Genomic DNA, 13806 nt, shown 5'->3' with positions numbered 1-13806 from the left:
AAAAAAAAAAAAAAAAAACGGGGAAATGAAAGATTGGACTGAGGTACCCTGAAGCCTGAGGTAGATCACAATACTGACATGCGCACTGTTCACATCCCAACCATAGTTAACGCCGTGGTTCACTTGACTTGTCTCCTATTTTTTCAGGTTTTTATCATTTATTATTATATTATTTTTCATAGTCTTAGTTTTCAAGAAAATAAACACTTCCCTTCAAAATAATATGGCAGTATCCCACTGAGGGAGGGAAAGAAAAACAGAAGAGGACTTTTCTTTTTTTTTTGTTTCTTATCAATAGATCTCATCACAAAATAGGAAAAAATAGATTCATAAATATTACTCTGTTTTTATATATATATACATACACACACATACGTACGTGTGCGCGCACACACACAGACACACACGGAGGAAGCTGTGCGTATTGGCAATAACCTTGCGTCTGGAAGATGAAGCTGATGGGTGATGTTTGAGAGGTGACAAAATAAGGCAACAAGCTTCCACAGTCTCTCCAAAGTAAAGCACGAAAGGACACCATGACCTGCGAGTCCAGAGGGTTTATAGAGGCGGCCGGCCACCAGCGATTACTTTTTAAAAAAACCCCTCCAATATAGGGGAGAAAAAAGAATGAACAAGAGGGTGACAATCTGTGTGGCTGGGCCGGCCTGCTGGACACGACAGGAGTGATGTGTTCTAAAAAAAAAGGCTGCATATTGTACATTCACAGCTGTCATGCTGTTTGTTTAGAAAGCTCCCTGACAAAGAGAGGGTTAAAGCCAAACGTGGATGCGGTCACGTTTGTGGTTGTGTGTGTACCACAGGTCATACGGTGCCAAGCCCCACCCCCTAGACTCCCAACCTCCAATAGGCATGAGCCGGTGCTCTGCATGAACGTATAGCGAGATTGTAAAAAGCTTAAGAATTAAAAATTGATAAAACCGTCCGTCCTTTCGTTCCTACAAATTTTGAGGCTGATGTTCGTAAAGCTTTGACCTGCTGATACCGATTTTAGCCATTGCTGATTCCTCCTTAAGATTTAAAAATAACTTTTTCTAATGCTTTTGCCGTGAATCGTCATTAAGTACTTATACTAGAGAAGAGACATGACGTGATTTAAATATGGCTATCTAAATTAATTCACTTAATAGTCTCAAATGATTGCTTTTTATCAATTATCTGATAAATTAAGCAAAGGACATTTTTGATTGATGACTGACTCCATTGAATGCACAAATGCAACCCAAGCAGCCAGGTCTGACATAGACTGAATTAATGTGTCTCTGATCCCCTTTGTTTCCTCTGTTATGGACTGGTGTAGATATTGTTAGCTCTGGTCTTAATCCCAATAGCAACATGTTTTGCGCAGAGTCGATGCTGCAGGCTTGAAGTCGTGCAGCACTCAATACATTCTTTTGCATCGTCTTTGCTGGTGTAGTCTGTGCATCTGTTGTTAGGGGGTCTGCCAGAAATTGGGGTCCTGAGAAAAGTGCGATTAAATACATTATTATTTCTTAATAATTTCTATAAATAACATGTTAAAATACCGGTACTAATTGGCTTGACATTTTGGTGGCATCACAGAAGCAGCAGTCGCCATGTGACTATGGATCTTTTATCTCCACTCAGAGACTTTTAAAAGGCTTTCAGCATTTACAAAACCAGCATTTTCTGTGACAGAGGTTAAAGCTCAAAGAGGATAAAATATTGCAAACGGTGTTGTGCTCTATTAAGCCACCCTGTTATCTGGTAGAAGTCTTGCTTTCTCTCGCAGCCAAAATGAACATCTTGACAAAAAGTTTCTCTTCAAATCGCTTCTTACAACCTTAGTTCTTCACAACTGATTTAGTTTTTGAGCACTTCACTGATTCCGACATTTACTAACTTTAAGTGTTCTTCACTCAGTTAGAACCTCCACCCACAGAGTCTTCTTTAAAGTCTTTTTAATAACATGCCAGAGAAAATAATAATTTTACCTGAGGTTTCTCTGGCTGTTCAGAGGATTAAGTAGCCGTGCATCCTCCCCTCCCCCACTTGTTTACTTGAAAACTACAACTAAATTTAGTGTCTATTTATTGTAGTCTTTTTGCATAATTCCATTTACCAACATAGTATTAAATGTATGGTGTAGATAACATTTCATAAAGCTGTAATAATAACTATACTTTACAGTATTTTAGTAGCTGCTTTGTGGATTTTAATGAATAACAATAGCAAGATTATGTCATACATTTTTATATAAAATTTCTGTCTAAATACTACGATACCGCAGGATTTTTATTTTACTTACCGGCCCATGCCTATTCTCTAAAACTAAACATGTTTTCGCCCTCCCACCCTAACCCTGTCCCCTCTGTCCGGGCCCTCTGCCACCTTCTGTTGGCCCTTGTGACGTCCCCTTAAGGCCAAGCGTGTGACAGTGCACATTCAAAACAAATGATTACCTGCTCATTAGCTAAGGTGCGCCGCTTCTTTAAGACGTAAATTTTCTTTTTCTTTGATCGTCAATGCCTTTTTTAATATATATATATATATATATATTTAAATATATATATTAACGGACTGTTTTAGACATCGCTGCACAGAATGCGAGGGTGATACGGTTAAATCTCATTTCACCTGTCTTTAGCAAAAAAAAAAAAAAAAAAGTGGCAGTCAATTCAATGTTTCAAAAAAGGCTACAAAAGAAAAAAAAATGTTCCTTTGCAACAAAAACAAGGAACCTATTAAGAACGCAATGCCAGATGAGAGCAATGAAACACAGAAATTAGCGGAAAAGAAATAATTGATTAAAGAAAAAAAATAAAAAGAGAGCAAAGCATGAGAAATGACAGTGAGGGATGCCAGGAAGGGGACGTTATCTTTTGCGTTGGCACACACACAGGCTCGTTACAAAGACTCAGAACCATTCATCAGATTTACTTTCAGGGGTTTTAAATTCAGCAAACAAAACGGGATGAAGTCGATCGCTCTCCATGGCCAACTCAGCTCAATCTCCTGAACCAGCTAACACATTTAAAACTGCACCAGGTTGTTCTGTCATTCTGATAGAAGAAGAAAAACAAAACAAAACAAAAAACAGTGCATATTCTCAGTGTGTATCAATGTATGTCTCTACTCTGCATTAATACTGCTAAGGATATTCTCACAAAGAGGAGCCGCTCTCTCCGCCACTCGCTCTTCCGCTAACTCACACCGTCAATCCAAAATGCCTTGTGTGCACTCGTGTTAATAGGTTTATTTGTTCGATCTGTTTAGGCCTATGTTAGTCCAACTAAAGAGATAACGTTATGCAGGGCAACATATCATTTCCTGTGTGTGTGTGTTTTTTTATTTTTTTTTTTATTTTACTCATAAGACATTATTTACCAAATTTTATGCTGTTTAAACCTCTCTTCTCTTTTCCTTTTTCTTTTTTTTTGGTCTTTCTTTTTTCTTTTATTGTATCAGTCCATTTTCTCCCACTCTGTCTGCTCTCACAGGGCTGGCAGTGCACACAATGCCCTCAGCCTTTGGCTCTCACTTGTTTCCCCCCGTAGCGAAGTTCTTTGGTTTTGATCCCGGTGCCGCCGCCGCCGCCGCTGCTGCTGGTCTGCCCCGCGCGTCGCCCCTTGGCCTCGGCCTCAGTCTGGGTCAGTCTCTGTCCGTTTGGGAGGGCTACATTCATTGGCTGGTGCCCACTGGAGCCGCCTGGCTGGGTCACTTGGAGTGGTGCGGTGACACGGCAGCGCCCTGCTGGTGCTTCTGTTCCTGCTGTTTGACCTGCTGAATGATCTCCCGGATCTTCCTCTGTGCAGTCTGCCGGAGGAAAAGGGAACAGGTGAGAGTGACGTGTGTGCAAAACGCGAAACAAGGTGCAGAATTCCCGTCGGAAGCTGGAAACGGATCCTTGTCTCGTAGCAGTGTGAGAGCAGTGAACGTTCTTTTTTTTTTTTTGTCTCTTTTAAAAACACGAACCAAGCAATGGGAATTATATTTTAGTTTAGACACAGTTAGAAGAATATGAGCTTTGTTGGAGCCTTCAGAAAATATGAGCCCAAGAAACAGAATCACCTCTTAGACTACATTCATCCATTGTGTCCTCAAATAAAAATTAAATAAAACTTAAAGCCAATCCATAAAAACCACCATAAAACAACAACAACAACAATAATAATAATAATAATAATAATAATAATAATAATAATAAAGTCTAAAAATCTCTGACATTTAATTTTAGAGTTTTACAACGTAAGGTGGCATCAGGTTTGATATTCATAAAAAGGAAGCTCAATCTTTGTGCCTGGAGACAAGCTAAAGGCTTTATAGACACACAAAGATTGACTCCAAATGTAACTATTTCATTTCACTCATAGAAACTTGATACATTGGAGCACACTGTGTCAACAAAGACCTATTCTAGCATCTTTTGTACAAGCCCTTGAAGCCTCTTCAGGCACTGCTGCATCAAAGAACATTACCGCTAACTCTTCAGTGGCTCTTTATTCTAGTTCATTTTCTTTGTTGCACAATCACATAGAATCCTGATAAAATATGTTAAGGTTTGTAGTTATAACACCATAAAATATACATAGAGAAAAATATTGCTGAAATATATTTTGATTTATTTGACTCCTTGTTGCCGTACATTAAAGCTCAAGCTCTGGTTGATTGAATTACTTTCTTTTTTTCTCCTCTCAACTTTAAGAGAAACAAATTTGGCTCCAGAGAAAAATGAAATCACCTGGAAGAAAACCCAGAGATGCCCCGAAAACAACAATCTTTCATTCTGTGCTGGATTGGTTTCTGTGTACCTGGCTGGCGAAGAAATGCCCGCTGATTTTCACAAAGACCTCGTCGTTCTCGTCAGGAGTTTGGTCCCGCGGTACAATGACCTCTGCACTCGTCAGGTTCTGCAGCTCGTTAACCTGAAACACATCATGCATCGGCACAGATTAAGATCCTGGATTGGATTTTTCACCTGCAGGCTCATGTACTAAACACAGACATCGTCTTGGTCATAAACATTTACAGGTCTCATCATGCGCTGGACATGTCATGCTAGCTTTAGGCTTTAGACATATTTTTGGAACCATTCTTTGGTTCCAGGATGTTTGTTGGGTCCTTATTACCCCATAAACTTGTGACTGAAACACACAAAATGTGATATGTAAAGTTAAAATGTTTGTCATAGTGTAAATATAATTTCTTTTGAATAACTAAGAGTGTGCTCACCGTCTTGCCACCTTTGCCAATGACTCTGCCAGCCGCGGTCGAGGGAACCTTGATGTGCGTCTCCAGTTTGACCTCCTCCTTTCCTGAGAAGAAGTTCTCCTCTTTCAGCTTCCCAAATATCCGACCTTGGGCCTGAAATACAAAGGAGGGTATGAGGCAAGGAGAGACTGGGGAAAGTGGGGACAACAACGGTTCACTGCTGTTTACTATAGCACAGGTCACGGATGTCAATCATGCAAAAATGGTCCAAATTTCCTTGATGATTGAATCACACCGAGTTGGTGTTTTTACCTTAAACTGAGCCTCAGGGGTTCCAGTAATAATAACCATCCTCTCAGCGACATCTGGGCTCTCGGCTGGGGCAATCTGTCGAGAAACATTCATACGTCTTCACAGGAAGAGCTTAAATACCTAATCATCTGACAAATATTCAAAAATAAATTAAACATAAATTCACAGAATGCAATATAAAAATTCAAATAAATGAATTGCCTCTGGTTATATTATCTGAAGTGTCCAATTTTCAAGTCATCTGCCGTTTAATCACAAAAGCCGCCCAGGCTGCGGTCGGCCAAGTGCTGCTGACTCACATGGCAATCATTTACGACTTAATAACATCCGCTTAATGATTGGCTTTTTAAAAATGCATGGCATGTTTAGCTTGTGTTTGAGGACTCCAGCGTGAACCGATGATTAAAGCCACTCTGAATGTTTTTTTGTCGCTCAGGGTCAAAGAATGAGTGATGCGAAAAGACCCACCTTGATGGAAGCTCCTGCAAAATGGGCGAGTTGTTTGATGTGCTGGCCCTTCTTGCCTATCAGGGCCCCGACTGCCTGAGTGGGAATAAAGAGGTAGACGACCTCCTGTTCTGGAGCCTGTTGCTGAACCAAAGAAAGAAGAACCACAACGCAGGGAACAATTACAAAAATTTTGTCGCAACTCATCAGGAAATGGAAAAACATAAAATAAAAATTGGAAATCTCTGAATGAAACATTTCCTATTAACTGTGATTAACTTATGATTATCCTTGCCTAGCGTGGTAATTGCTCACGCATTGAGGTTTTTAAAGTGAATTTTGACAAACCACAGGATAAATCCAGGATGAAAAGTCCCCCACCAGAAATATTTGTGGTGTTTTAGTGACTATGCGATGGAAAACAGCGAAAACAGCAGATCCAACATCTCTCCTTTACACAAAATGCTTACTGAGAAGCTGCAGTGGCCTGTTATTTACATCACTTACTGTAAATATGCAGAACTCTCTTCAATGGAAGCAAATAAGGATGTTGACTAAAAGGTCCTCAAGACTGTCAGAAAATTTTTTTCTTTGGCTGCGTTTCACTACTAACTTTCTGTTTAGATTCCTACGGAGAGTGAAGAGTGCCAAATTACAATAAATAAGTTTAAGTTTTATACAATTTTATATAATAATTCAAATAATTATTTATTAAATAACTGTAATTATTTAATAATTATTTAATTATTTCTGTGGAAATAAACAGAAATAATTTATTAAATACAGAATTAATTAATTAATGTGCCTCGATTATATGTACTGATTTCATTTTAAAATGAAATCAGTACATATATTACATGATAAATTACATGATAAAATGTAATTATTTTATCATTTTATGTTCCTGTGCTGAAGCCCATCATGAAACTGTGTCAAGCTGAGTGGGAGGGTTTAGGGCAGCTTCAAGATGGACCCTGACATCTGATTGGCTTGTTCAAACAGTAAGTCAAGGCAACTTCTTCCAAGTTTGCTAAGACTCTGAGGTCAATACTTTTACTGGAAAGTACAGAAATAACATCAATATCATTCGTTGTTATTTGTTTACTCTGGGTGAGAAACACCAACCTTTATAATTCTAGTTTGGTCTGAAATATCTTTAATAAGTTCACGAAAGCGTGTTAGCCAAAGCTAGCACTCTCTCAATGTTAGCTGGGCTAACGTTGATCCTGTCTGAAGTAGGCCAGAGTGTGATATTTTATTATTTTTTATTATTACAGATCATTCAGACCAAACTAGAGATATAGAAGCTAGAGTTGCTCACCCAGAGCTTGTAGTACAGAAATGACAACAATTTATTGAACTTTTCTTCACATTTCCAGTGAAAATAAGCATAAAAGCCCTAATTCGTCCCACTGAGAGAAGTTGACTCATCAATTAAATTATTTCATAATGTGCTTGAGCACAGAAACATGATGTAGTTTGTTAAATCATAATTATATCTAGTTTTTAAAATGAAATCAATACATTTAATTGAGGTAAATATAATTATTTTTGTATGTAATAATTTTATTTTTACATATTGTTATTTGGCACTCTTTACTCTTCATGGATTCTGTATCTAATTATCAAAAAGGAGAGAAGAGGAGGGCAGGATAAGACATTTCTGAAAGCAGCATATGAAAGTTACATAACCATAAAAAAAGGGAAAAATATTTAGGAAACCCATTTTACCAGACTCGTAGGAATTATCCTTCAGTTCACTTGCGTTGATACGCTGGAGTTTCAGCTAATAGCTGCTTGGGAATCATTTACTTGGTCCCTTATAATATTTTTTCCACTGACGTTTAATGGGATTAAATTGAATGTTTATGTAACAGTTATGGGAACAAAATACTTAAAGATTGTTATGGCTGTTTCTACTACTTTCTTCTTTTTTTTTTTAACCAGCTGCTAAGGACTAAGAAAATATTTAACCTTTGGAAAGGTCATTTAATTCCCCCCTTTACCGTCTGTATTTCTGTCACATGTGTTTTGTAATCTGACACACAGCAGTGAGTAAACTTCAGAGATAGTCTGAGATGACTGAGGTGGCAGTGAATGGCGTGCGGAGCAGAGGGAACGTACTGAGTGCTGGTGGGGCATGGCACTTGCTGAAGGAACCCCGTACAGGCCACTGAGATGTGAAGAGTGACTCTGGAAGTGACAAACAGCCCCATCAGATGGCATGTTAAACACCCACATAAACACAAACTGGGCTAATTATTGGGGGGAAGACTTCAGGGCGCCCACTCACAGTGAATCACACACTCATCATTTTGACCGTGAAGCACGCTTGTGCATTCTCGCGCACTGTCTCACAGCACTTACACTGGGAAATGAGTGGAGACTTTTGTTTCGCACACATACTGACTCATATCCAAATAAGATGGGGGAATTCTGCTCGTTTCAAACTACATCAAGCAGGAAGACCTGAGTCAACACTGTACTGTTGTCTCTAAAAGCACTTCAAGGAGAACATGGTTTACCCCATGTCCTGCAAACACAGACAGAACTAATCCAAAAAGGCAATTAAGGCATAAATGGCAGTTTAGAGAGAAGAAAAAAGAAGAGGACTCACTAAGAATGGGTTGTATCCTGCTGGTGCAACAGGGGGCACTGCACCACGTGGTCCAGCAGCAGCAGCAGCAGGGGGCAGCACCGGCAGACCAGAGGAGAAGATGCCCAGGGCGTTCAGGTTTAAGCCTGGGATCAAGTTAGCTTGTTGCTGCAAATGCAGAATGATTTGGATTTAATTAATCGAACTCTTCTTTTTCCCCTTGTTTAAGACAAAGCTTAGTGAAGGTCTTAGGTGTTAACAAGGACTTTACATCTCTGAAATGCCTAATTGATCATTGCCTTGGGAGGACATCACCAACATACAGTAGCTAGCAACTCCAAAAATCTCAGTTTCAATGGCCATTATAACCGATCTACTGATATCTACCAAGCTGGGGTGAAAATGAGAATTTTATTTGTAAGAACATGTAATGGTGGAAAAATGGGCATAGCCACAGAAACAAAGTTAAATTATCGCGTATCTTATACCACTGCTGAGTGTTCTGGAGATAAAACTGTTGATGATGCAAGAAATAAAAAAGACCGAGATTAAAATTTCCAAAACATGAGCAGCTGTAAAAATCAAATCTATCTTGGCTGGTGCTTATCTCTAGCAGTCAATGTGCAAGAGACAGGGTACACTCTGCACAGGTTACCAGTGAATCACAGAAACAAACAACCACACATGCACACACTCATTCGTAGGCCAATTAACCTAACAAGCATGTTTAAGGCTGGCATGAGGAAGCCAGAGTCCCCGAAGGGAAACAAGCACACACAGGGGAACATGTAAAATCCCCAGCAGGGATTTGAACCCACTACCCACCAAAGACTGATTCTTAAACAGTTGCTGTTGTTTTTAAAGTTGTTGCACAGAAGCGTGTCATAAGGATTTGATTACATAAACTGTAAGAAATGCACGTTTTTTTTTCCTCACTGTCTGACATTAAATCAGACTAAACCTTCACTGTGTTAAGTCAGACTTACCTAAATGATTTTGATCTGCCAAATATCACAGATTAGTAAATAAATAAATAAAGAGATTATTTTATTATTTTAATTACTTCCTTTACATTCAAATGTTTACTGACATTACAATATATTTAGAAAATTTTGGAAAACATAACATGGCTACAGCTTTTTAAGCTTCTGAAACAACTGAACTTTACTAGAGGGATTTATTTGTGCCTACAATTGTTTGAACCAGTCATAAGCACCCGAGCTCTTCCAAACCGATTCCCCAAAAAATCCTGAAAATGGCTCTGCCCTCAAAGCCAAGTCAGCCGCTCGTGTTTCCGGGGTCATGACACAACCTCCAGTTTCCTCTGTCGCCCTTCGTTCCTGAATGTTCTTTGTAATATCGAAAGATTCCCTCTAGATGGCCCACTCCGCTCACAGCTCACCGCGACAGAAACGAAACCGAGCCCGAGGGATGTAGTCTCTGAGTGATACTTCCTGGTGATAATATAATACTAAAGCAATAACAACAGTGGAGAACCAGCTGAACTGACACACTTAATAAAAGTAGCTTATAACAGATCTCATGTGTGCATCTCCAGGAGCTTCAGCTGTTGCTCTTGATGAGCGCCATGTCCATCCACTCCCTTCATGCTCATCAGCGGTGCAGCAGAGATCACGCAGTGCGTGACATTCCCGCTGTTCCTCTTCGTCCGAGGCTTGACCCCAGCGGCTGATGATGTCACAGGGCCGGCGTGAAAGAGGAGCCGGGCGAAAGAGCGACCCGCAGATATCAGATGGATGCTGGGAAACGCGGTGTGTTGCAGCAGGGACGCAGACACACACACAGCGGGGAAGGGAGTGTGAGTCAGAGGCACGGAGACAGGCTGCACTCAAACACTCAGCTCACTTAATGAGCTATTCAGCGATCGTTTACTGTTATCTGTTTACAGAGCGGGCCTTACTAATGCTGGCGGTAACACACTACGGGGGAAGCTAATATGGTCCTGCGGTCAAACCTCCCCCCCCCCCCCAAACCCCCGAGTCCTCTCCGCCGCTCACCTGTCAGTCTGTGTGAGTCACCTGACGGTCATAATCATCACATGAACGGCACAGAAACAGCGCAGAGGGCTTACATTTATAGCAGCGATATCGTTCTCGTAGGCTTCCCTCAGCTTCTTCATGATCTCCACCTCGGCTTTACAACAAGCCTCCAAGCTTCCCTTCACCGTGATGGTCCTCTCAGGGTTGTAAATGGTTAAGTCTTGTAACCTGAAACACGGAGCGCACACACAAATCACAAGAGGAAATGTAGGATCACTCAGATTCAGTTTCTTTCTGCATATTTTTATTTATTTATTTATTTTTTTTACTCAAACTCAGATATTTAAACATGTTTATTTTTAAAGTTCAATTTAAATGCATCCAAACAACAGTTTAGCTGTGATATGTATTTGGGTGTTGGTGTTTTTACATCGGCTTGCATAATATTGACACCCCGGCAGAAAAGCAGAGATTTGCAAAAGTATTTGTGCCTTTTGCTTCTTATAGCGAGAAAACCACAAACCTCAGTGTATTTTATTGGGATTTTCTGAGACGGACCAACACAAAGTTGTACATGATTGTGAAGTGGGATAAAAGGGATAAAAGGCTTCAATGTTTTTCACAGATACAGATCTGAAAAGTGTGGTGTGCATTTGTATACAGGCGCATTTACTCTAATGCATGAGTGCACTCAATTGCCTGCAGAAGTTTACTAATTAGTAAGTAGAGTTAGCCTGTGTGTCATTTAATCTCATTACAAATGAATTTAAATTACAGTTCAAGGAATAACGGGCAAAAAAATGTTCCACTGTATACTTTTCAGATTTTTATTTTCTTAAATGTTTACTTTCAGTTCACAACTAGCCGCTGTTTTTGGGTTGAGATAAAACCAAAATTATCAACAAAATACATTGAGGTTCGTGGTTGAATGCTATCAAAGCAAGACAAAGTTAAATCCTTTGCCAGGATTCTTCCCAGACCTGTTTGCATCTGGATGTTGGCACAATTTCTGTTTACAAGTTTAAGATCACACATACGCAATTTGCAGTCCACTAGCCATAACTAAGATAGTCCTGCTGACATAACGGAGGGTTTTTTTTTCCCCCTTTTTGTTTTCAAAGCCTCTCGGGAGACAAGTCGGGAAGACATTTTCCAGCTCTCTTCTCAGGCCGAGGCCTCTGCAGGATGAGTAAAACAAGCTTTCTGTGAAACATTGTGTGAAATGAGTCTTAAAACAACGAGTGAGGCAAGGTCAGCCTGGGAACGGCAGCACGGCGACGCGCACAAGAAGGAGAAACAAAGATCATCCATCCGACCAAAAGCTGCAGCGCTTGGAAAGTAGCAAACGGTTTCTGCTTTTTACAGCTAATATAGACAAAATGCTCATAATAAAAAAACTTAGAGTGAAGAAAACCATCGCACATCCAACAAAATCAATCCTCCCTTTCTCACTCTTACCTTTCCAGCGACTGCACGCTTAATAGAATATCACTTTTTAGACAGGTTCTTGGAAAATCAAAGTACTCATCAAAGTTACGGCTCCATAAAACGATTCGCCTGAGTTTTATACAGCAGTTTACACTTTTCAGTCCATTTTCCTTTACAAAAACAGAGGATGCTTCACAGAATCACCAGTTTGCCCAAAAGGATCTCCATCTGTTTCTCAGAGCAGGTTGAGCGCACTCAGTCAAATGGAGTGTAATCACCTCCTCACTCATATCCTGGGGAAAGGGAGCCGTAATCAACTCTACACATTTTCACTTTTAACTGCTCAGTTAGGTGGAACAACATAGACAAAGGAAAAAAAAAGAAACATTCAGGAAGGAGGGTGTGGCTCCATGAAACAGAAAATCCTGTTTCCCAGTTGGTTAAAGCAGCATCAAGTCTATCTATACGCAATGTGGTTGTGGCTAAGCTCAGCAGGACACAATTCCTGCTCCTACAGAGGGAGCCTCATGTCAGGCTGGACTGGACGCTCAAAATGTTCTGTATTTTACCACCAACTTTACTGAAGAAAATATTCAGCGCGATGCCACTGACACAAAGAATGAGTAAGCTGATCTTCGTGCGCCTGGATGTGTTTGCATGTCCCCTGGGAGCAGAAATGTACATGGGTCAGTGCCGCAGATTGCTGAGGTTTAAAGGTCTTGCGTGGCTTTAAAACTGTGAGAACACGGAAATGATTTGGCACTTTCCACCTGAACGGCGTCAACTCGGGCAAAGCGTTTCAACTGTGTTTGCAGATGCGGCAGCGATATACGACTTTAGGATGCTCATTCGGTTCCTTTATTGCTCCTGGGTGAGTCTGAATGAAGAGACGTTTATCTCCCCAGCAGACTGTGGCACACGGGATGAGTCGGACAGAACCGGACACAAGTGAAATTAGGGTGGAGAAGAATTTAAACGTTACTTCTAACTTTCCATATATATTTTCTTTTTCATTTATTTGTTTGGAAAAAGTAGAGAGTGGGTCAGAGAAAGTGATCACAATGCTGCAGTGCAGTCTGGAAAAGTTAGGGAATTTCATTGATGTAGTTTCCACAAAGATTTCTACAATGTATTCCTTTCATTTGCATCCTCCATATTACTGAGCATCGTAGCATTAAATATACCTGACCCGTCCTGCCATCCACAGCTGAAAGAGATTCTGCATTTAAAGTCGGTCTTCTTTAAATTTCTGCCTTACATTCATAAGATTTTTTTTTTCTTCTCGAGTCATAAACTTTTTCAATCAATCCGAGAGGCGTCGTTTAAATTACTCATCAGCCTGTGGCGACATGTAAATGATTGAGCGCCCGACTTACGAGGAGATGGTTATCTTGGTCCCTGTCTCCTCCTCGATCTTCTTCAGGTTGCGGCCCTCCTTCCCAATCAGTCGGCCCACCAGGCTGTTGTGGGCAAGGATTTTCAGAGGGATCTCCTCTGTCCTGCCGACGCACAAACACACAAAAGGTTAGTTGCGATGACTGGCTCCACTGAGTGTCGCTGACACCTCGGCGAGGGTGTGAGGAATGTTGTGGAATGTGGGCAGCTGCCTCGGAGCAAACGCTGCTGTAAGCACAGGACTTCTTCTGATAGATCAGCTAAATGATTGATCTCTTTATGTTTCCAGAGACATTCATAAGAAGCAGATCAGATGTAGCCCATATAGATTCCTGTAGTTGTCCAGTGATTTAGTTGGTGCAGCATTTACAGGACGGCAACCTCTGTTGGAAGGTTGAAATCTGGTTAAAAATATTTTTGAGCTGCTATCCAGCTTCC

The 13806-nt window shown here is 40.5% G+C and overlaps 1 protein-coding gene across 3 annotated transcripts in view; it reads right to left on the bottom strand.

Moving 5' to 3' along the window:
• Positions 1-1581: 1581 nt before the first annotated feature.
• igf2bp2a (insulin-like growth factor 2 mRNA binding protein 2a) overlaps positions 1582-13806 on the bottom strand; it is a 66141-nt gene continuing 53916 nt past the window's right edge. For 2 of the 3 annotated variants that reach the window (XM_007570302.2, XM_016680831.1), the window contains 9 exons: positions 13350-13472; positions 10638-10773; positions 8567-8713; positions 8074-8142; positions 5971-6093; positions 5503-5577; positions 5212-5343; positions 4791-4904; positions 1582-3795 (listed from right to left, as the gene is read on the bottom strand). In XM_007570302.2, the coding sequence (XP_007570364.1) occupies positions 3697-3795; positions 4791-4904; positions 5212-5343; positions 5503-5577; positions 5971-6093; positions 8074-8142; positions 8567-8713; positions 10638-10773; positions 13350-13472 (1018 nt within the window). In that variant the 3' untranslated portion in view covers positions 1582-3696. The remainder of the gene's footprint in view (positions 3796-4790; positions 4905-5211; positions 5344-5502; positions 5578-5970; positions 6094-8073; positions 8143-8566; positions 8714-10637; positions 10774-13349; positions 13473-13806) is intronic. The other variant, XM_016680830.1, reaches the window with a different exon arrangement.

This window comes from Poecilia formosa, unplaced genomic scaffold (assembly GCF_000485575.1).
Source record: "Poecilia formosa unplaced genomic scaffold, Poecilia_formosa-5.1.2 Scaffold257, whole genome shotgun sequence".
NCBI lineage: Eukaryota > Metazoa > Chordata > Actinopteri > Cyprinodontiformes > Poeciliidae > Poecilia > Poecilia formosa.
The sequence above is the reverse complement of the archived record's forward strand: the minus strand, read 5'-3'. Positions and strand labels throughout refer to the sequence as shown.